General features: G+C 32.0%; 1 protein-coding gene across 1 annotated transcript; it reads left to right on the top strand.

The window, feature by feature from the left end:
* Nucleotides 1-1,593: 1,593 nt before the first annotated feature.
* On the top strand, nt 1,594-25,609 carry hook2 (hook microtubule-tethering protein 2). Its single transcript, XM_073824746.1, has 14 exons — nt 1,594-1,700; nt 3,994-4,076; nt 4,337-4,409; nt 4,509-4,559; nt 5,961-6,093; nt 8,213-8,280; nt 11,321-11,383; nt 11,464-11,544; nt 11,627-11,790; nt 17,978-18,118; nt 18,206-18,407; nt 25,151-25,261; nt 25,345-25,426; nt 25,518-25,609. Exons 1-14 carry the CDS (start codon nt 1,656-1,658, stop codon nt 25,607-25,609), a joined length of 1,389 nt encoding a protein of 462 aa, XP_073680847.1. The 5' UTR covers nt 1,594-1,655.
* The last annotated feature ends 207 nt before the right edge of the window (nt 25,610-25,816 follow it).

The following is a 25,816-nucleotide window of genomic DNA, read 5'->3' as shown; positions in this document are numbered from 1 at the left end:
AAAGCACACTAGCAACCGCATAGCAACCATAGAATCATTCATAGAATCAATCAGTCTACTGATCTATGTGTAAAATATCTGTAATCTATCTATCATGGCAACCATGCAGAACACCCTAGCAACCACACAAACTACCATAGCAACTGCATCTATCTATCACCATAGAAACCACCCTGATAATCTATCTATCTATCTATCTATCTATCTATCTATCTATCTATCTATCTATCTATCTATCTATCTATCTATCTATCTATCTATCTATCTATCTTAGCAACATCATAGCAACAACCCTGAACACTCTAGCAACCGCCTAACAAAGCCCTAGCAACCACACAAAGCACACTAGCAACCGCATAGCAACCATAGAATCATTCATAGAATCAATCAGTCTACTGATCTATGTGTAAAATATCTGTAATCTATCTATCATGGCAACCATGCAGAACACCCTAGCAACCACACAAACTACCATAGCAACTGCATCTATCTATCACCATAGAAACCACCCTGATAATCTATCTATCTATCTATCTATCTATCTATCTATCTATCTATCTATCTATCTTAGCAACATCATAGCAACAACCCTGAACACTCTAGCAACCGCCTAACAAAGCCCTAGCAACCACACAAAGCACACTAGCAACCGCATAGCAACCATAGAATCATTCATAGAATCAATCAGTCTACTGATCTATGTGTAAAATATCTGTAATCTATCTATCATGGCAACCATGCAGAACACCCTAGCAACCACACAAACTACCATAGCAACTGCATCTATCTATCACCATAGAAACCACCCTGATAATCTATCTATCTATCTATCTATCTATCTATCTATCTATCTATCTATCTATCTATCTTAGCAACATCATAGCAACAACCCTGAACACTCTAGCAACCGCCTAACAAAGCCCTAGCAACCACACATAGCACACTAGCAACCGCATAGCAACCATAGAATCATTCATAGAATCAATCAGTCTACTGATCTATGTGTAAAATATCTGTAATCTATCTATCATGGCAACCATGCAGAACACCCTAGCAACCACACAAACTACCATAGCAACTGCATCTATCTATCACCATAGAAACCACCCTGATAATCTATCTATCTATCTATCTATCTATCTATCTATCTATCTATCTATCTATCTATCTATCTATCTATCTATCTATCTATCTATCTATCTATCTATCTATCTATCAACACAAACTGCCCTCTATCTATCTATACTATTGTTTATTCAAACTTCAGACTTTTTCAACTGAACTCCTTCAGACTACATGTTTTAAAACCACTTCAAACAGGCCAGGTTTTCTCAAGTCAACTTCAAAGTTGGTTCTTTTGTGTTCAACTGAAGAAATAAATTCATACAGGTTTGAGGGTGAGTGAATGATGACAGAATTGTAATTTCTGGGTAAACCATCCCTTTAATAACTTTGTTAAAATAACTATTTTAATATAATTAGTAAAAAGAAATGTAACTAATTTTATATACTTAAGTTAAATATGTAGAGCGCGCGTCGTTGTGTTGCTATGGCGTTCTCGCGGCGCAAAAATATGTGCGTCGGTGACGCGTCTAGCTCGTGAGCGCGCATTTAGCAGCGCTGCTAGTGTTTGTGTAGCAGCACGAACCGGCACCATGAGCCTAAATAAACAACAGCTGAGTGATTCTTTATTTATTTGGGTAAGATATAAACCCCTTCTGTTCACTTACAGTCATCTTTAAAGCGTGTTCTTCTGTATTTATCGAGAATGAAGTAGTTTGTTTGTGTGTATCGTCAGCGCTAGCCTGTTAGCAGCAGGTGGAATCTCCTCGCATTTCACCGACTTTTATGGCTGTTATTGAATTAATCGCTGTTTTCTTTTGATTTTACGCTCGTGTTTCACTCAGACAGTTTTATTGGTGCTCAGTTTGCTGTGTTAAACTCATTATGTAACTGACCAAATGTCCTGAAATGATTTTAGACAGATTATAAGAGTTCAAAACAACTTAACCTTCGCTGAAATCAATATATCCTTTTCAAACCGCGTATTTATTTACAACAGTAAACACATTGTTTGTGATTTTACTGTTGAGACATTTATTTCTGTATATGTGCCAGAATAATACGAATATTTTCTGAAACAATTACTAAGTATAGAAATATTACTACTTTGTGCTGAACTGTTTATAATATATCTTAAAATAGCCATGAACAGATACAGAAGTGTGATTATTGTCCAGCCCATAATAATATTTTTATGTACAAAGACCAAATTTATACTGTTTAATATTTGTATTATAAATATCTGTAATGACGCATTTAAAAATATTTAGTTTCTTTTGAGTTGTTGTTGTTATTATTCATTTTATTTTAATATATTTTCTATATTTTAATGCATTTTTAAAATCTTATTTTTATTGTTTGAGTATTTTTTTCTTTTCACAATAAAACTAGTAATATGTATTATGTTTTATATGAATCGATTTTTATTTGTTTATTTAATTGTATTACTTTTTATTTAAATTATTTTATTTAAAAAATATATTTTCTATTTTAATGTATTTATTTTAGTTTAGATTTTTATTATTTTATTTACCTTAATATATTTTTCTTTATTTGAATGTATTTATTATTGTTTATGTAATTGTATTTATTTTTTGTTTAAATAAATTTTAATTATTTTCTTTATTTTAATTGTATTTTCAATTTTATTTGTAATATTATTTATAGTTTATTTAATTTTTACCTTTGTATGTAATTGTTTAAATATTTTAATTATTTCCTTTATTTTATTATATCTTTCTTTATTTTTATGCTTGTTTTACAATCTTTTTATTGTTTGAGTTATCTTTTCTATTCACAATAATACTGTAATATGTGTTATGTGTATTAATCGATTTTTATTTGATTTCATTGTTTATTTATTTGTATTACTTTTTTGTTTAAATATATTTTTATTTTATTTATTTTTTAATCTTGTTTTTATTGTTTATTTAATTGGGTTACATTTTTATTTATTTGTTTAAATATATTTGTAGAATTGTATTTATTTAAATATATTTGTCTTTATTTTAATCTTTTTTCATTTTTTATTTATTTGTATTACATTTGTATTTATTTGTTTAAATATATGTATTTTATTTAATATATTTCTTTATTTTAATTTACTTTTTAAAAATCTTATTTTTGTTTATTAAGTTATTTTTTACTTTTCACAGTATTACTGTAATATATATTATTTGTTTATATTAATACATTTTGATTTATTTAGTTGTTTATTATCTTTTTGTCTAAATATTTATAATATCTATTTTTACCATATATTTTTATTCTAATGTACTTATTTTTATTTAATTGTATTCAATGTTTATTTAAAAATATTTAATTTTTTATTTTGATATTTATTTTAATGTTTTTGTTTTTTTATATTTTTTATTGTTTATTGTATTAATTTTATTTATTTGTTTAAATATATTTTTATGTTTTTATTTATTTTAATATTTTTTCTTTATTTTAATTTATTTTTAAAATGTTATTTTTATTGGTTGAGTTATTTTTCCTATTCACAATAATACTGTAATATATATTATTTATGTTTATATTAATCAGTTTTTGCGTATTTGATTGTAGGCTATTACAGTTGTTTAAATATATATTTATTTTAATACATTTTTATTTTATTTTTTATCTTATTTTATTAATTGTTACATTTGTTTAGATGTCTTTATTTTTTATTTTAATTTATTATTCTTTATTTCAGTGTATTTATTTTGAATCTTTTTTTATTTAATTGTTACATTTGTTTAAATATGTCTTTATAATTTCATTTTAATATATTTTTCTTTATTTTAATGCATTTTTAAAATCATATTTTTATTGTTTATGTATACATTTAATTTAAAAAGGTGGCTTAGACCCTAAACAACATAATCTATAAACCATGTCCTGTTTTTGTCTAAATTCTCTCTCTCTCTTTCTGTCCTCGTGTTTCAGCTGCGGACGTTTCAGGTGCCGTCGTGCGCCACCAAACATGAGCTGACCAGCGGCGTGGCCATCGCACATGTGCTCAACAAAATGTAAGAGTGATATTCTGCAAATGTTTATGAAGGAACGACAACTATTCATGTGAAAGCTGATCTGACACATGCACCGGATATCTAAACACAGACACACATGCATGTGCTCATCTGACAATGTCAAATATGACAGCTGATAGTAAATATTTCTCATTCGCTGGCCCTCACAACCACTAACAGACCTTTCCCTTCATGATGCATCTTAAAATTGTGTTGGCTCCTTGTTTTAAGAGTGTTTCTGTTGTGTTTGTTTCTGTCAGAGATTCGTCCTGGTTTAATGAGACGTGGCTCAGCAGGATAAAAGAGGATGGCGGCACAAACTGGAGGCTCAAGGTACTTTACTCTAGCTTCATTACATTTCTCTGTAGTAAAGACATTTTCTGTGCAGTATACGGGATTTTGATGTGTCTGAGTAAACACGTGTTCTGACAGGTCAGCAACCTCAAGAAGATCCTTCAGAGCATCATGGAGTATTATCATGATGTAAGTTACGTTTTTGTGTGATTAAAGTCTTTTTTTTTTGGCTGCTTTCAGCTCAGAGTGCTTCTCATAAAGGGAGAATGAACATGTATTTTAATAATCATGGGTGTGATTTTTAAAATTTATTTTAAAATATTTTTCTTTATTTTGTTTTTTTACAATCTTATTTTTATAGTTTTTTATTGTTTATTTAATTGTTTTACATTTTTGTTTAAATATATTTGTATTCATTTTTAATCTCGTTTTTATTGTTCATTTAATGGGATTATATTTTTATTTAGTTTAAAAATATTTGTAGATCAGGTTTATATTTTTTATGTATTTTTTATCTTATTTTTATTATTTATTTGTATTACATTTTTATTTATTTGTTTAAATATATTAACATGTATATATAACATGTATTTAATATTTATGGGTGTGAAAATGTTTTATATATATAAATACTAATAGGCGATACTAAGAAATTATTTATGGTAGTAAAATAACGCTATTATTTTTTATACACACACACACACACACACACACACACACACACACACACACACACACATATATAGTTTTTTTTTATATATAATTTTATTTTCATTTAATATATTATTTAATTAAATTTTTATTTTTAATTATTTGTGTAAAATACACTACATAACTAAATAAGGATAACATATCAATGAAAAATGAAAAGTACTACTATATAGATATAAAAAAAAAACATTTAATTGCATATTGAAACGTATAGGTGAGAGGAGAAAATATAAAAATAAAATCTAATTCAAAATATTAAACAGTTTAGTGGTATATCTGTGATAATATTATTTGATATATTTTGTAAATAACTTATATTTATTATATTTAATATCATATTATTTATTAATATTAAAAGTTATGTTGTGTCAACAAACTACATAAAGAAGCAACAACATAAAGAACTATATAAAAGGATTTAAATATATAACAAAATATATAGATATATTTAAACAAACAAATAACTATGAATATATCATTAGGATATTAAGATCATGTTCCATGAAAATATTTGGTAAATTTCCTACCATAAATATATCTAAACTTACTTTATAATTAGTAATATGCATTGCTATAAACTTAATTTGGACAACTTTAAAGGGGATTTTCTCAAAATTTAGATTTGTTTGCACCCTCAGATTCCAGATTTTCAAATAGGTGGATCTCTGCCAAATATTGTCCTATCCTAACAAACCATACATCAATGGAAAGTTTATTTATTCAGCGTTGATGTCTACATCTCAATGAGTGGTTTTGTGTGTTTATGTACATTAATATGCATACAATTTATCTGTTCTATTTTTTTGGGATCTGTTAAGGGATCTGTTCTAGTATTAATTAGTTATGCTAACCTATTAAAGTCGCTGTGTTGTGTGTCAGGTGTTGAGTCAGCAGGTGTCTGACGAGCACGTTCCTGACGTGTGTCTGATCGGTGAGATGGGGGACGTGACTGAACTGGGTCGCCTGCTGCAGCTGGTTCTGGGCTGTGCCATCAGCTGTGATCAGAAACAAGGTACAGAAGAGATTAAAAACCCTGAGTCACATGATCACATGATACGCTCTGATAGACTGACTAGAAATGAGAACAAAAACTGAGCTGAGATTAAAGTGACCCCCGCTGACCACATGAATGGAGAGACAGAGAAAGATGAACACAATGAGAGAAAGGGGAGGGGAGTAATGGGAAAACACAGAGAAAGAGAATTCACACAGTATGTGAGACACAATTTAGACCTGTTATCAACTTCCTCTGTCTAATGGGTAAATAAATACAAGTGGAGACTAAATTATTTTGTAATCCATGCACATTTAGAAATAATCTGAAACGCATGTAACCACACTATTAAAGCCAAACAGGTACTCGACATCTCCTTCAGCTTTCTGCCAGTTACAGATGCACCAAAATGAAATTTGTTGGCTGAAGCTGAACAAGATTATACACTGGGCAGACAGGTTTTTTTTTTTTTTTCATGTATGTTGTAATTTTTTCACCACTGCATAAATTAAATAGCCAATATTTGCTTTTTACAGTTTTGTCTTACAGTTACAAAACAACGATTTAAAAATATTTACTTAACACTGAATATTTTTAACATTCTAGTAGACATTATAGCCTACCAACAAAGCACAATTTAAATTAAAATTAGTGAGTTAGTAATAATATTCTTTGGCTGTTTTTAAGACCCCCTTGAATCAGGCATGTGTTTTTAATGCACAAATAAATGCAGCCTTGCTGAGCAAAGGAGAATGCTATAATAAATGTATTAATAGAGCAGTTGTGATAATTATCGTTACATTTGTCTTACTTTTTATTTTATTTTACAGAACAATAGTAAAATCAAAATGCTTATTCAGCCGAACACAGAAAGGGCTTTTTTTTTTGCTATTTTCGGCCAAATAATTTTGGTTGTCGAACATCCCTAATATTATTTATATTACCATAATAAATTAAATTGAGCTGATTTAAAAAACAAAACAATGTGAATGAAAATAAACCCAGAGGAACAAAAATATATTATTATATTTTATTAATAATATATATACTTGCATATAAAAAAAACATTAAATATACTTATATTATTAGAACTAATGTATTGTATTGTTTAATAAAATGTTTTACAAAGTACACTACCAGTCAAGTTTTTGAACAATAATATGTGAAATAAGATTAGATTAAATAAGAGTCTTTACTAGTGCTCACCAAGCCTGGATTTATTTGATGCAACGTACAGCAAAAACAGTAAGATTTTGAAATATTTTTGCTATTTAAAATAACTGCTTTCTATTTGAATATATTTTAAAATGTAATTTATTCCTGTGATTTCAAGCTAAATTTTTAGCATCATTACTCCAGTCACTTAAAAGCATTTATTATTATGTTAAAAATAGCAGAGTAGTTTTGTTCAGGTTTCTTTGATGAACAGAAAGTTCAAAAGAACAGAATTTATCTGACATAGAAATCTTTTGTAACATTATAAGTGTCTGTATCATCACTTTTGATCAATTTAAAGCATCCCTGTTAAATAAAAGTATTAATTTCTATTAAAAAATGCTGATCTTTGGATCTTTCTTTTCATCAAAGGATCCTGAAAAAAATGTACTAAACTGTTTTAAATATTTATAATAATAATACTTATTTCTTGAACAGCAAATCAGCAAATTAGAATGATTTCTGAAGGATCATGTGACACTGAAGACTGGAGTAATGATGCTAAAATTTTACATTTGAAATATATTCATATATAAAGGAGTTATTAAAAATAGTAAAAATATTTCACAATTTGACAGCTTTTGCTGTATTTCAAATAAATGCAGGCTTGGTGAGCTGAAGAGACTTCTTTAAAAACATTAAAAACCTTACTGTTCAAGAACTTTTGTATTATGTAAGTATTTTTATATTCAAATATTGTATTGCAATAGTTTATATAACTCATCATTTTTTAATAATTCTGACTCTAAACCTTAGTATTTTCTGAATGATTCCTTGTTCAGTGTAAAATAATGACTTCATTAGGTGCATGTTTTTCAAATACCTTAAGCAGAATTAATCCGTAAAATAGCAATGATTTGCCTGTTATATAACCATCAGCCTAAATGTCATAATTATGATATGATTTTCTTTTCTTTCACAGAGCACATTCAGCAGATCATGACGCTGGAGGAATCAGTGCAGCATGTTGTGATGACAGCTATACAAGAGGTACACGACACGCCTCCATTACACACTTATTTCCCAGGGAGAACACGTGCTTCCATGTTAATGATTTCTTTTTTTACATTAGCGGAGCAATTAAAATTGAGCAAATATGTGTTTTTCCTTAATTCATTTGAATTCAAAAAGTACATTGTTTCAAACTGTATGTAATAGTTCTGTATTGTATATAATATAAGTTTATAATTATGATAAATACCAGATAGTTTATTATGTAACCAAAAGACCAATAAAAACCACAGAAAACAACAAAAAACTTTATACACACACTTGCTGGATTTTTACGTTTAAAAATGTATTTAAAAATATCTATGCTTTATTCTTACCAGCTGAGAGAAAAGAAGCACACTTGCAACCATCTGTAACATATTACAGTATAAACATCATAAAAACTTTAATTCATCAACAGTCAAGCAATCTATTGTTGTAAATGTACATTATTCAGCAGTGGTGTAATGTAACGAATTAGTTATACTTTGTTACAGTACTTAAGTATTTTTGGGAGTATCTGTACTTTACTTGAGTTTTTATTTTTCAGCCTACTTTTACTCTACTACATTTCCTGATTAAAATTTATACTATTTTTATAGCATATTCGTTACTTACTACAAAATAGTCAGGATCCCAGTCAGAATTGCGAAATGTAAACGACTGTGAGAAAGTATTTTTTCTCAATTTTGCAAAACTATATGAAAAACTAATCTCACAAAAGTATTGCTTTCTATCTAGAAAGTGTTTGCTCACAAAAATATTGCCTCTCCCTAAAAAAGTTTGCATTTGCATTGAAATTTAGTTTTCTTTCCTTCACCGCTTTATTTCTGTCACAAAAGTTTTTGTGAGCAAAAATAAAGTTTATAAACTCACAATTCAGATTTTTTTTTTCTCGCAAATGCAAGTTTGTATCTCGCAATTCTGACTTTTTTTTTTCTGGCTTTTTTTGTGCAATTGTTTTCTTGCAATTACAAGTTTGTATCTCACGAATCTGACTTTTTTCCTCACAAATGCCAGTTTGTATCTCTCAATTCTGACTTTTTATTTCTCAGAATTGGGTGATGTAAACTCACAATTGTGAGAAACGAAGTCAGAATTGCAATATAAACTCATAATTCAAACTTTTTTTTCACTCAGAAATGGATGATATACATTCGCAATTGCAAAAAAAAAATGCATTTACTTTTACTTTCAATACTTAAGTACATTTAAGAGTAAAAAATACTTTTTGTACTTAAGTGCAATAAATATCACATACTTTAAGACTTTCTAAATGGTGACTTCAACTTCTACCAAAGTCATTTTCTGGTAAGATATTTGTACTTTTACTTAAGTATGGCTTTCAGGTACTTTATACACCACTGTTATTCACTGATTGGGAACTGCTTTGAAAAGCCATGCAACAAAGCTCTTTTTACTTCAACATATACAATTCTGATGTTTATTCAATTAAATTATAGCCTTTTGAAGATTAATAATCACATGATTCCTATTTGTGATACCTGTTTTTCCAACCCCACATTTAAACTTCTTAAATTGCTCGTTAAGATGTTTATTATACCACTTAAGATATTTATGGGCTTTTTATGACAAAACTGACTTTTTATGGCCCTGCGGGGACTTTAATTCACACAAATGCTCCTAAGTACACAAGTAAGTGTTTGTATGCTCCATTTATCTGCAGCAAGTCTCCACATGATAGATACATGAAAGCTCTACAGGTCAAATCCCACTCGAAATCACCAGAGTGAATTTTTTTTTTTTTTTTTTTTTTTTCTGATAATGCAGAAAGATTTGAATAGATCTGTTTGTTTGTTTTCTGATGAGAAAAAGCATCAAAAAAGCTTGTATCGGTTAGATTTCTTCTGACATTTGGCACACAGGCAAAGGGCATTCTACATTCTCCATAGTAAGTTTGTAGTCTTTAAATTAAACTCTCTAACGCCACAAAATGTTAATTCTTTCACCAAAAAGAATGAAAATAATTATTTTTTGGCCGATTCGAATGAACTCAAATTTAAAAATTTTGTGGTTTCGTTTTTTTTTTTTTTTTTTTTTTTTATGGCTATTTTTAATAGTTTGTAAAATTACTTTTTCATACTCCTCCTAGATGTTTTGTCTGATTTTTCAAAATTGGCTCAGATCATCTTCAAAAAGTTGTGGAATTCAAGTATGTTCGGCACCATTTTTTTGCAATTAAAGAAAAAATTTAATTTCCTTATTTTCTAATTTCTACTCAATGTGTCATATAATGACATTGTAAACACAACTTATTCACTACCTGGTTAGAACATCACTAAACATGAATTACAATTAATTTAAGATGCAATGTTTATGTAAACAGTTTTTGGGAGATTTGTAGCATTTAATAATAAAATATAAAAAATATTAATTGTATTTAAATTCTCATCGTTGATTTGATTTGCACTCAAATTTGTGTGTTCAGCTAATATATTACACAGCTAACGGCGCTATCAAAACGGAACTAATAATACTGTAAATACACTTTTTTCATATCGCAACATGTGCTTCCGTTTACCATATTTAATGTGCATAAGATAAAATAAAAATGTAATCTACATTTAAAGATGAAATACAATTGTAAGGAGTAAAAAGTACTGTTTTTTTTCTTCAGAAATGTGATCAAGTAAAATTACAAATAGTCAGTTTGAATTCTACTACTTGAGTAAAGTACAAATCCCCCTGAATAATACTTAAGTAATTTTACTTGATTACTGTACTTAAGTATTGTACATCCTCTGCTGTGGAGGAAGTGAATGTGAAGTACTTCAGTTCACTTTTGGTCTTTATTCAAATGTTTTCTCTGTAACTTCCTCCCTCGGGCTGCTTTTGCACATTCAAACGATGAGGAAGACAGTCTCTCCATTGATCTGTGTGAAATGCTGTAGTTATGTATTTGTGAAAACTCATTCTGTTCTCTCAGAAGGCCACGTGTAGATCTATAAAGAGCAGCAGCTTGAACATGTGACCGCTGTGCTGTTAATCTAATGGAGACCTTACTGTGTTTGTCTTTTAGTTGCTCACTAAAGAGCCCGTGGAGGCAGGAACTCCAGAGACGTATGGCGATTTCGACAGTCAGGTGAGTGCATGCACCATTTAGGATCAGCCAGCTTCGGGTTTTCATCTACATCTCATGCTTTGCTTTTGTTGTTTCCTCAGTCCAGGAAGTATTATTTTCTGAGCGAAGAGACGGACGATAGAGACTACACATCCCAGCGCTGCAGAGAGCTCCAGCAGCAGGTGGCCATTGAACTAAAGCGATGAGAAATGCTGGAAAATGTAAGAAAACCTGAATAAGTGAGATGTTTGTGTGCGTTTTCAGCTGTCTGTTGTGATGGAGGAGAAGTCCTCGCTCCAGGTGGAGCTTCAGTCTCTGCGGGAGCGTCTGAATAACTGCGAGACGCCTGACGTTTCCTCCACCATCACTAACAAGAAGCTGCTGCTGCTGCAGAGTCAGATGGAGCAGCTGCAGGAGGAGAACTACAGGTGGGAGGCTCCCTCGTGCAGCTCCACGATGGGGCCCATGTAGTGTTTAGGCTGTTGATTAGAGGTCTTCACGGGTCCTAAAATCCGTACCCGAACCCGAATAGACCCGTAAATGTGATGGACGGAACCGACCCGGACCCGTATTTTATTTTAAAGTGGGACCCGAACCCGTGAAGACCCGAGAAATACCTTAAATGTACTAGTTGGACCCGAACCCGGACGGGAAGAGACAGACCCGACTGTACCCGATCGGCACATATTGCACATATTGCACAGCAAACTGCTATTAACTATAAATAAGTTGCAAATGGAAAAAAAAACCTTTTTGGCGTAACTACTGTTAGTAGCGTCGCATACAAACCTCCTTGCCAGTGCATTTACATGTTAGGCTGTTCTTCTCTCTTGCCGACAGAAAGACCCTTTTTAATCCACTATTCCAGCTAGTCACGGTCGGTGACGAATGACTAATGCAATACTTTTTTTCTCTAAGTCAAATTCGACCGTTGTGTTTACCCTTTTGAACTACAATAACGATACTGTTTGCAGATTGTAATAAAGACTCGGCGCAATTGTTTTATTTATTAATTAATTAAAATTTTTTTTTAAAGTCACAGAACAATGAATGCGGTAAACTTTACTGCGTGTGTCCTCAATAACAGTATCTTCTAAATGTTTAGAGCTCCACCTACGACACCTAGTGGTCATTTTATGAAACTTAAAGGAGGAATTCGCACGTATAGCACGAGACAGCTTGATAACGTAAATAGCTTATTCTGAAAAGAGTGTATTTTTTCCACCATATTTTCTATCATTACTGTGCTCTCTGAGCCGAGCCTGACCAAAAAATTTTAATATAACAAGATGGTTCTTCCATATTTTTATAAACGTAAAAAAGAATGCAATGTGTACTATGGCAGAGTAAAAGTCGCCAGCTCTGGTTGCCATAGAAACATTTCATGCATGCGCATTATTTCAATGCAGTGTAAACATCACAGACAACATTAATGTGACTGTTCATTTTCGATCTCATATTTTGTTGCTGATGTGAAATAAATAAATGTGCAAGCTGGGTTTTAGCTCTTTATAGTCAATTTGTCTGAGCTTTTTTTTTCACATCACTCATGAAGGAATCCATGATCACTGACCGTCCGCTTACGTTAACTCCTCCTGCGCTCTGCTTCTCGCGGCTGCGGTCACGCGACACGCGTGTTTTTTTATTTATTCATTCTTCTTTTTTTTATTTACCTCTCACACTTTTATTATTATAATTTTAGAAGTTGCAAGTTACAAAACACGTGCAAAGTGGTGACTGACAGTGGCTGGTGCGATGTTCTCCGATCGACTCGGGTATTACACACAAGTTAAACATACCCGGGACCCGAAGTAATAGATTTGGACCCGACCCGGACCCGGCTAACCATTTAAAATATAGACCCGAACCCGCACGGGTCCCGGGTCGGGTCTCGGGTCCTCGGGTCTCGGGTCCTCTGTGAAGAGCTCTACTGTTGATATCAGATCAAATTAATGGCCCAATGTCTGATTTGTATGCCTCTCTTGACTCTGAAGTCTAGTCAGCAAGAAGCGTGCAAAACCTACATTAATCATTTCTAGTTTTACCTGATTCAGTTGTGTTAGATTAGTCATAAACAAAAGTGAGATTAATTGTAATGAATTATAATTACATTTTACCTGCTTGGTTTCTGGCTATATCCATTCATGCAGTTGTAATAGTTTACCCTTTATTTGAAGGTGTCCCCTGTGACAGTATAATTATACATTTATGTAATGAGTAATAATAATTACCTACATAGTTAGGATTAGAGTTACTTGCATGTAATTATGCATAATTAATTGTTATTATAATAGTACATGGACCTTGTTATATTTCTACATTACAGTCTTAGAACAACAACAACAATAATGATTATAATATAATAAAATATTATTACTTTCATATTAATATTATATAAATGTAATTTCTATATTATATAAATTAAAAGTCATTCTATAATTATTGCTTATTTGGCTGCTGGCTATCAATTCATACAAATACAAAATTATATTTCTGGTTGTATATTAATATATTATTTCTGTAGTGTTATGCTAATATTATAAATTATGGTAATATTGTAATAAAAATAGTATCATTAATTGCTAATTATAATTTAGTTTTCTGCCTATATCCATCCATGCAAATAAAATATAGTTCTATGTTTTACAAATAATTATTATATTATAGCACTGTATTTGTGTAATATTATATGATAATATAACCTCTGTTATATTACAAATTAAGTTAATTGTAAACAAATATTAATAATTTATTGCAAATTGATTGTTGGCTATATCTATTTGTACAAATAAAAACATTACGTTATAAAATTATATAAATAATTGTAGTATTACAGCATCATAATGATGAACTATTAATAATGCGATACTTTTATATTATTTATAAATTATTTAAAACAAAAATATTATGGTGTATATTAATAATATAATATTGTTATGAAATTAGTATTTATAATATATAAATAATTGTAGTATTATAGCATCATATTTTTGAGGTATTATTAATAACGTGATACTGTTATTTCTATATTATTTTTTAATTAAAAACAGAAATATAATATTATAATGTAGATTAATAATATAATATTGATATAAATATATTACTTTATAATATTACATAAATAATTGTAGTTTTATAGAATCATGTTTATGAAGCATTACATTAATAATGTGATACTGTTATTTCTAAATTATTTATTATTAATTTAAAACAAAATATAATATAGAGTATATTAATAATACATTGATATAAAAAGTATTATTATTTTATAATATTATATAAATGTAGTATTATAGCATCATATTGATGTATTAATAATGTGATACTGTTATTTCTATATTATTTATCATTAATTTAAAACAAAAATATAATATTATAATGTATATTAATAATTTAATATAAATTTTAATTTAATAATTTAAAAAGTATTACTGTATAATGTATAGAATAATTATAGTATTATAGCATTATATCATATCATTAATTTAAAACAAAAATATAATGTATATTAATAATTAGGGCTGGGCAATTTGGCTTAGAATCAAAATCTCGATTAATTGAACATTTTAACCCGATTACGATTAATGAACGATTATTTTATTTATTAATAAAATTATATTTAATTATATTTATATAATAATTATTTTTTTGCCCTCATAGTTCACTGACAAGTTTTGTACAGTAAATATGTTCACATATTACAAGCGAGAGATTTTTGGATGAAGGGTGCATTACTTGATTTTAAAATAATTGAAGGAAACACACTATCTACGATCTATGATTATTAATTGAACATCAGTGTTGAACAACTGAAATTAAAGCAAGCATTGCTTAAAACGAAAAGTCACATTTTTCTTAAATTAGTGAAAATAAATAACTTGCACTATTGGAAACAAAATAAATAATTTTCAATGTTTTTCATATTAAAAGTAGAAAATAAGCAGTATCTCCTCTAAATAAAATTACCCTTGTATATCCTGTAAAAATACTTTTTACTGTATAAATACTGTTTAAGCTCTCCATCGACATGTCGGCGGAATAACGGAACGGAGCGCTTGTGTTTTTTAAAGGGAAAGTAATTGAAATAATCTTCCTGGAAAAATTTTAACGATTATAGGTTCTGAATGTCGATTTCGATTATTTTTCGATTAATCGCCCAGCCCTATTAATAATATAATAGTTATGTATAATAGTGTACAAATATTGTATAAATTTTAGTGTTTTAGCATCATATTTATCAAGTATTATCTTAATGAAATGATACTGTTATTTCTAGGGGTGGGTATCGTTTGAATTTTATCGATTTCGATTCCGATTCCGATTCCACTTATCGATTCCGATTCTTTTCGATTCCCAGTTTCGATTCCGATTTAGTAAAAAAAAAAAAACAACAAACACAAAAGTCAAACATTAATATATTAAACATGTTTATTTTCAGTGCTAGCTTGCAACATATTATTTTATTACAGGGGTTCTCAACCTTTTTTATATCAGGGCCCCCTTCTTCTCGGGTCAGTTTTGCAAGGCCCCCCATGCCTGACATTTCCTCTAAAGGTGTTTATTTTTAAACCTTTTTTATTAACCTAAACATTAGTTTTGCCTTTTTATTTTCTCCTGCATGTTATTAAAAAAAATCAAGCAAACTTTAAATTAAAGCTATACTTTTGAATTTAAAAGAAAATCCTCTGCTCTAACTTTTTAACATGAATACACACATACAGATTTAAAGCACCTAAATTATTTAATTCAGACATTCTTCACAACTTCAGAGTACTCTTTCTTAAGTGACTGAATATCTACTGTTTGTATTCATTATAAAATAAACATATAAATGAAAAATACAGTAAATACATTGTAAATCTGTTTATGCTGGTGCTCATATGTGCTTAAACACCACTGACCCTTACAAGATCCACCTCTATGGGTAAGCATTCATTATAAAAAACTCACAGGACAGTATTTTTGCGTGAAATTTCAAAATATTTGCATAGTTTTCAAAATGAATATGGATCAGAGCACCGAAAGCATGAATAGTTTGTGAATCAACAGCGGACTTATGCGTGCCTAATGTACGACGTCGACTCCGATATACAAGAATGAATACATTAGGCACGCGCGAGTTCGTTACTATTACTCTGGTCATCTTTGTCTTTACATTACCGGGAGGGTTTGTTTCATGCAGCCAAGAGATAAAATAGATACCTGTCTTCCCGCGGGGGTATAAGTGACTTTTATGTGGGCTTTTGCGGGACGAAATAACATATATTCCTTCTGGAGTGGGCGGGCGCAGGACTAAAATCCGTCCCTTGCAGATCTCTAAAATGAAGTTTGCGTGCAGCGGTAGATTTGGCTTCGGTTTTTACAAAGCGTAGACACACATTTAAACGCTTACCGTGATCCATCTTTTCGACTGATGTTTACATTACCACGTAAAGTCCTGGCAGATTGCACGCGCGGAAGGTCCTGGCAGATCACTAGATGGAAAAAATGCAACCAGGAATCGAAACGAGGAATCGAAATTTTAATATTATAACAAGTATCCGATTCTTTATCTTAAGTATCCGATTCCAGAATCGGAATCGATTTTCGATTCCCAACCCTAGTTATTTCTATACTATTTATCATTAATTTAAAACAAAAATATAACATTATAGTGTATATCAATAATTTAATATTGTTATAAAATGTATTATTACTTCATAATATTATGTAAGTTATTGTAATATTAAAGCACCATATTTGTAAAGTATTATCTTAAAGTGATAGTTTTTTCTATATTATTTAATTATCATTAATTTAAAACAAAAATATAATACTATAGTGTATATTAATATTGTAATAGTTATAAAATTATTATTACTCTATGATATTATTATATTTGATATATTATTAATAATGTGATACTGTTATTTGTATATTATTTTTAATTAAAAACTAAAATATAATATTATAGTGTATATTAATATATAATATTGTTATAAATAACATTTATAACATTAATTGTTATTACTTAGTGAATTCTGCATATATCAATTCAGACAAATACAGTATATTTGTATATAGTATTATAAACATAGTATTATATTTATGTACTGTTATGTTAATAACATAAGGTATTAATATTTTGATGTAATATATTGTATATTATATTAAAAATAAAGATAATTAACTGTGAAATAAATCAAAGAGAGATTACAGTTCACCAGGGATATATTATAATAATTTTATCTCTATATTAATACGCCATAATATTAATTACATAAAATAAAATATTTATAAATATAAATCTACAATATATTATTAAAAAAAAAAATCACATCACAATATATTTAAGTTTTTAACAACTAAAACGTTTCACCTCTACTTTTACAGTTTTACACCTCCATTCTGCTTTCATTTTTTTGGCAATATAAAATAGGAGCTTTGTTTAAATAATTTGATTTTGCAATAAGAAAACAAACCCTGCATAATATCATATAATAATACCACAATGTAATGTTACTAGTATAAAGAGTCACAATATAATATGTTCAAATGGCATTATGTGGAAAGATTATTACAGCATGGTTTTAGCCAAATCTCAGACTGAATCATGTGTATCTATGTATATTTCAGACTGGAGAGCAGTCGAGATGACCTGCGTGTGCGAGCCGATGTTCTGGAGCGAGAGGTGACGGATTTGCAGCTGAGGAACGAGGATCTCACCAGCCTCGCTCAGGAGGCCCAGTCCCTCAAAGACGAGATGGACATCCTCAGGTCAGAGCTGAGAGACGCCTTGCTGTCTGCATCCACACACACAGCTGCTGTCTGAGACATTATCACTGGTTTTATCCTGTGTTTCAGGCACTCTTCTGATCGAGTGAGTCGACTGGAGGCCATGGTGGACACGTACAAACGCAAGCTGGAGGATCTGGGCGATCTGCGCAGACAGGTGCGTCTGTTGGAGGAGAGGAACCACGTCTACATGCAGCGCACCTGCGAGCTGGAGGAGGAGCTGCGCCGAGCCAACGCCATCCGCTCACAGCTCGACACCTATAAGAGACAGGTGAACAAACGCTGATTACACTGATCAATTGAGATTGATAACATTTACACCATCTGAAAGCTGAATAAATGAGCTTTCCATTGATGTATGGTTTGTTAGGATAGGACAATATTTAGAAAATATTTGAAAGTCTGGAATCTGAGGGTGCCAAAAAACTTTATTTTTTGAAGCTATATATAGGTGTGTGTGTGTGTGTGCGTGCATGCATATATATATACACACAGTAGTCAACATTCAAAGTGGATCAAAACCTTTCTTCAAATTTGTCCTGAAACCAAAAAGAATACCCGTTCTTATCTTAGGACAACTTTGATTAACTTCGAATGTATATATATATTTATTCCATGGAATGTCTGGATACTGGATTCTGATTGGTTGGCAGGTGTGCAGTAAAACCGTTTAATGCACAGGTAGTTCCAAGTCAGTTTAATCACCATTGTATATTAATGCGCTGCTTTAATTGATGCACGCAAACGCACAGAGAGAGAGAGAGAGAGAGAGAGAGAGAGAGGTAGGAGATCGCATTGTGCTGCACACATACATAAACTTCTTGTCAGCACTTCCCTGCGATTCTTATTGTTAAAACATCCTAGATACTAGATCGCTACATTATATTCCTCAGCAACGAGGTGGTAAAACTGCGGTTTTTGAATGAATTCGTTGTTTGTGGAGAGAGACGCGCAGACGCACATCATGCAGGCAGGTACGCACACACACAAAACTGTCAACCTCGCCTTCTTGCTCTCTCTCGGTCGATCAATAATTTACTGAAACAAACGCTATAATTCCTTCAAATAAATGTGATCTTACCGCACTATTTCATGCCTGTGTCTAATTTGAAGCGGGCAAAATGCTAGAGCTGCGTGTCATAAATAACCGTTTTTTTCCCCTATTCGGTCAAATATTGCGCTGCAAAGAGCAGTAACGTTACTAGTTTTAACTTTAACTATAACTTGGCAATTGACCATGGAATAAGCGGGATAATCAACGGCTTGCCGAGCATTAAAGGATTTAAAATGCACTCCACGGAGGCAACCACCCTTATTAGCCTCCACATCGTGCATTTAAAATCCTTTAATGCGCGGCAAACCGTTCATTATCCCTTACATATATATATATATATATATATATATACACACACACACACACACACACACACACACACAAAGTAATTTGTAGATAAATGTGTAATTGTAAAATATAGAAAAAAAACATTTCATAAAGCTTTTTTTTTTCTTTTTTTGTAGTTTATTAATTATATATATGGGTCATTGACGTATAAGGATTTTCAACAAGCAAATTTTAAAATGCAAAAACTAATAATATCTTTTGTAGTTGTTCAAACAATAAGAATGTTAAGAATGTTAAATTCATATTAAAATTTTAAATTAAGTGATTTTATTGTTTTTTTCAGCTTCATGAACTGGCCGCAGCCTTGAAAAATGTCATGTGGTGCGACCATGATTTATATTAAAATTAATTTATTCCCTTAACATGCTTAACATTTCTTTTATATGTTCTCAGTAATTGAAGTGTTTAGAAACAAAGTATTTGCATTTCTTTTTGTTTTTTTTGCAAATAACGATTTCACATTTGTTCTATAATTTCAGAATTGCCACCTTAAATGTATTTAGCAGACTTATTTTTTTCTGTAAATTGCATAAAGCTGATAAAAAGTTTTAAAAATACCATTTACTTAAGCATATTGTGGCAGTGATTCATATTTCAGCCACAGAAATTATATATATATATGTTTTTTATTTAATACAGTTATTGCTGTTATTGGTCGCACCACATGATGAGTGGTCGCTCCAAATGACACACAGACTTTACATCTATTTAAAGAGATCTTATACAAAAAAAGATTTAAACTTTTACATTTTATTCAAATTTCACAGAAATTTCATTAACACAAACATTAATAAACATTTTATAAAACATTTTATGTAAACATTCTTTATAAAACATTACAAATACTTCTTGATCGGAACAATCATGTATCAGTATGACAACGATTAGTATGATCATAACTAAACATCATAAAACATCAAACAGATTTAAGTAAACACTTGCCTTCAGATGTAACAGTACAACTGATGAACAAACAAAAACTGAGGGGTATTTGCAGAACATGGCATTAAAATAGGTTTTATTTTAACCCCATGTATTCTGGAATATTTCCCAATCTCGGCAGTTCAGTTTAGAGTAGCGGTAGAGTACCATTTCTCTCTCTGTTTCTTTTTCTGTCTCTCTAGCATCTCACTTGACTTGATATATGGAATTTTTACCAAAAAAGCATTTTTAAGTAATGAACAATACACACAAGCAACTTCATAATGCTTTATTTATAGTTTTAATAATAATTAAAAAATAAAAATACCTTTCTCTTCTCCTAGCAAGGTACTCTGCTCTTAGCCTGGAAAAATCCAGACCCAAATCTATTAAGATTAAGGGTCTGGCATCGAGCAATGAAAAGGGCCTAACTCAAGGGGCGGCACCAAGCATGCATTTGAAACTCTCTCTGCACGCAATTGGATAATGCCACGACCGATCACAACAATACACGGTGTGACGTATACAGAGCGACGGTGAACATATAAGAGTGGATTTCAATGTTATAACATAAACAATGTGACAAGATTAATATCTATTAATTACGACAGCCGAATCAACCTCATAAAACAATTAGGTCCGATCAAACTATTCATTAACTATCAACTAATATGTGGATGGACGCTAGTGTTTCATTCAGCAGTGAGACATATCATCCTGTTCATCCTTGTTCGATAACATTTCTCGCCACTTCTTTTTTCTGCCGAATGCTATCTGGCATTGCCCGCTTCAGATCTGTTCCTCTTCGTGGTCGCCAAGTTGCATAGCCAAAACACCGTATTTCCTCGCCTCTTTCACCTGGTCCTCCATAAGGGCGATCGACGGCGAGACCACAACCACCAGTGGGTTTTCACTAAGCCCCATACGCTTACCAGCTACCAGCGGGAATAACTGATAGATTAAACTCTTGCCGTATCCAGTCGGCAAAACAGCAAAAACATCCTTCTTGCAAAGGAACGATTCGAGCGCGGTTTTATATGAAAAGCCGAGTCTAACTCGTTCATTGTAGCGGCCAAAGCCGTTTCAAACAACTGTAGTCATCTTTCAATGTTTACTAAATGATTCCGGACGTCGCAGCGATGTTGTCATCAGCTTAGCTTGCCTCTGGCCCGCCTATATCAGATACACCGATTTGATTGGTTCCCAGAACCGCTTACGTATTGCAGTAACATGCATCATTGCTCGATGCCAGAGTGTCTTGCAGAGACAATTTAAATTGTGCTCTCGCGAGACCTCTGGATTTCCAGGGTACTCTGCTCTTGCTGCAGGGTCAGAATTAACATGCTGCCTATGGCGAGCGTTTTTTTCCTTGCTTGACAGTGGCACCTGGTAAAATCAATTAAAATAGTTAAATGAATGAATGAATGCATGCATGTATAATTACCAAACTGAAAGTACATGCTCTAAATGTTCTTTTTTCCCTCATATTGTACACAGATTAAATATAACCCATCTAAAATACAGATGTTTAAAAAATGACCCAAAATTGCATAAACTCTATTCCAAATTAGACTGAAATAAAGTACTTTATGTATTTAACCCATTAATTGGATATAAAATTAGAAGACCTGCCTATCTAGGACATATATCTATCATGAAAAACACTCTGCAGTGGTCGCGCCACATGATATTTGGTCGCACCGCATGATGTTTTCAAATTCATTTAAAATTTACAGGCACATGACTGGCCACCTAAAAAAAAAAGCTAGCTTTTCCAAAAAATGCTACTATGAAATGTATAATAAAATATATATTTGAAGAGAAAACTTAATATTCATAGTTTTTTTGAGGTCATACCACATGATATCCAAATGTGGTCACTACATAACAGCTGTTAAAAAAATATTCTTTTTCAAAATTTGAAAGAGAGTTACACACCTGCTTGCTGCTTCAGTTGCTCCTTGGCAGAATTGCAATATGATGCAACATCCTGTCTTTGAATGGATTTCAACATAAAAGTCCCAAAATGGTAGTTTCTTGATGGTCGCACCACATGATATTTTATAAAATGGAAACCATCGGACAACGTTTGTTTGTATATTATGATGGAAATATAAATACAAATGCTTTGCAATTTTATACACAATTACAAAACACTGCCAAAATCATTCAATTCAATTCAATTCAAGTTTATTTGTATAGCGCTTTTCACAATACGAATCGTTGCAAAGCGCTGTACAAAAGTTTAGGCTACTACAATATATTTAGTAATTTTAGTATTTAGTGGTGAATACTGTATGTCAAGTCGATGTACATATGATATAAATGTTAAAATCAGTAACTGTGTAATCGAACAGATGATGAACACTAATTGCAATGATTATGTGCTGTGATCAAACTTGTAAGAAAATTATGTAGTGCTGTATGTTGTTTCAAGGCTGGCATCATCTGCGGTCCTCTGAGGGGTCGGCATCATCTCTTCTTCTGAATCCAGACTGAATCTTGTGTAAATCCTAGTTACCACGGGATGGAAATCCCGTGGCAGAAACAGAGAAACAAATAGAGAAATAATTAGCGTAGCTGCTGTTCCAACTTCCAACCAAACAAAAATGATGTGTTTAGCCCAAGCTGAAGAATATTAATGTGCATTTGATCAGATGTAACTGAAGTACAACGTTATGAGATACATTATGTGAATGCTTGGCTAAAGAGATGAGTCTTTAATCTAGATTTAAACACAGAGAGTGTGTCTGAACCCCGAACGTTATCAGGAAGGCTATTCCAGAGTTTGGGAGCCAAATGAGAAAAGGCTCTCCCTCCTTTAGTGGACTTTGCTATCCTAGGTACTACTAAAAGTCCAGAGTTTTGCGACCTTAGGGAGCGTGAGGGATTGTAGCGTAGTAGGAGACTAGTTAGGTATGCAGGAGCTAAACCATTAAGGGCCTTATAGGTAAGAAGTATTATTTTGTAAGTGATAATCATGCCAAATAGTGCAGAAAATTCATTTTAATAAATTTTTGGTGATTTCAAAGATGTTTACCAAAACAAAGTTATGGCCGGACGGTCGCACCACATGATGTTTTGACACTTCGAATAACAAAAAAATTACAAATAACTTATGTTTTTAGAAAAGTTAAAGTTGGTCCATATTTGGGAGAGGTACTTCTTACATATGGCATCTTTTTTTGCATTTAAACCAATTTTTTAACAGAAAAAAATAAATCGGACAAAAAATGTAGGCGTCACGTCAATGACCCATATATATATATATATATATATTATATTATCTATCAGAGGTTGCGTTAGGCCGCGATCACACCGAACACGTTTTTGCAGTGAGAGGCGCCTTTTTTGAATGGTTTTCTGTTGGCAGTGAGTGTTCTGCGCGCTGCTTATGCGCCCCGGCGCCTCGCGTTTTTGCCGCCTACTGCGCCTCGTGTTTTTGCAGAAGCGCTCTGAGCGCCTGAAGTTGAAAAAAAAGCAACTCTGTGCGGAAAAACGCCTGATGTCATTCACGTTTTTTCCATTGTCCAATCGAATGAATAGAGAGGCAGGCCTTCTGTTGTGGTGATGAAAGTTTACCGTTGCTTAAAAAGTCCGGAGACTACAAGAAATGGAGGAGAAACTTTTGGTGTCTGTCGTGGGTAAACCGGAGCTGTATTTTTTGGGGGGTTTCTGCTAATATGACTGCTAATATGAATAATATGATAATTAACAGCAAAAACCAAAGATTTTAGAGCGCTCGCGCTATAATTCTTTGATTTGACTGACAGGACAGCTGTTTTGGTCGTTGCCTAGCAACATAAAAAAACGCAGCACACTGCTCTTTTTTTAAAAGTCACCAAAAAAAGGCAGTGCTGTGCGCCTCGCGTTTTTAGAACTAAAAGACGCGTTCGGTGTGATCGCGGCCTTAGACTTTAACATTGCGCGTCATTTTGACGGACAGGGTCGTAAAAATTCCGTCATAATCCATTATTACCCGTCATTTTAATTTTCATATTTTAATTTTAATACCACATTTAATTGCATTTATGTTTGTTCACATTTTCCAGACAATAGTTTTATAATATAGGCATTTATTTTGAAGAGAGAACAGATAAACAGATGAGACTGCTTAACTTTTCATGTTCAACACCACACCCTGTGTCAAGTCTGAAATTTAAAATTATGTCGATTTCATTAGGAAATTGAAGCAATAAATACCGTTTTGGCGCTCTTTAATGTGGCGTGATAGATCGTTGTAGCTTCTGTGTAGTCTCCTGTATGTAATCAAATTCATAGCATAAGATTCGTGACAGTTTCGTTTTTGTTCTGGATTCAGTGCTCTGCTGCCACACTGGAGCGCACTCGCCACCAACTGGACAGGAGTGGGAATTACAGCTACAAATTACAATAGATCATCCTCAGTGTAATCTGTCAAAGTGACGGACGGCCTTTGGATTTTTCCCTCATTTCCGTCCATCAATGACGGACAATTTTCGTTTAACGCAACCTCTGATATATATATCATGTTTCATCAGTATCGTTTCACTTCCACATATTAGGCCAGGTTGCTTTCATAACAAATCTGAGTCCTCAAGAACCTGGTTCATGGACTTATTTGTCTATCAGAGTTCAGAAAACAGCTTCAACTGCATCGAGTAGCCAGATAGACTTCAGATGAATGACTGATGTATGCTTGTGTTCCTCAGGCTCACGAGATGAGCGCCAAACATTCGGCGGAGGCCATGAAAGCCGAGAAATGGCAGTTTGAGTACAACAACCTCAAAGACAAATATGAGACGCTTCAGAAGGAGAGAGAGGTACGACGCAACACTTATCCCTCACATCAGAGAACATTAACTCTGGGATTGTTACCGTGAATGTGTGTATTTGTGTGCTGCAGAAGCTGATAAGTGAGCGCGACACGCTGAGAGAGACGACTGAAGAGCTGAGATGTGCTCAGGTCCAGCAGCAGTGCTTAACAGGTGTCACACAGCACATCTATGGACAGAAACATTAGCCCCGCCCTCTTTCAAACGATCAACCAATTAGATCTCTCTCCCTGTGTGTCTGTAGATTCTCTGAGCGCTGATTCAGGAGCCATCGGCAGCTTGGCGGCAGAAATCATGCCAACAGAGCTCAGGTCAGTGTTTGAACATCAGAAATAGTGACACTGCTAACTTGAGAATACTACTTTGTTTCATTGTTTGCTGATTTGCATTATTTACTAATTATTTAAGCAACTTCTTATACGTGACCCTGGATGACAAAACCAGTCTTAAATAGCACAGCTCTATTTGTAGCAATAGCCAAAAACACATTGTATGGGTCAGTATGATAAATTTTTCTTTTATGCCAAAAATCATTAGGGTATT

This window comes from Garra rufa, chromosome 1 (assembly GCF_049309525.1).
Source record: "Garra rufa chromosome 1, GarRuf1.0, whole genome shotgun sequence".
Classification (NCBI taxonomy): Eukaryota; Metazoa; Chordata; class Actinopteri; order Cypriniformes; family Cyprinidae; genus Garra; species Garra rufa.
The sequence above is the reverse complement of the archived record's forward strand: the minus strand, read 5'-3'. Positions and strand labels throughout refer to the sequence as shown.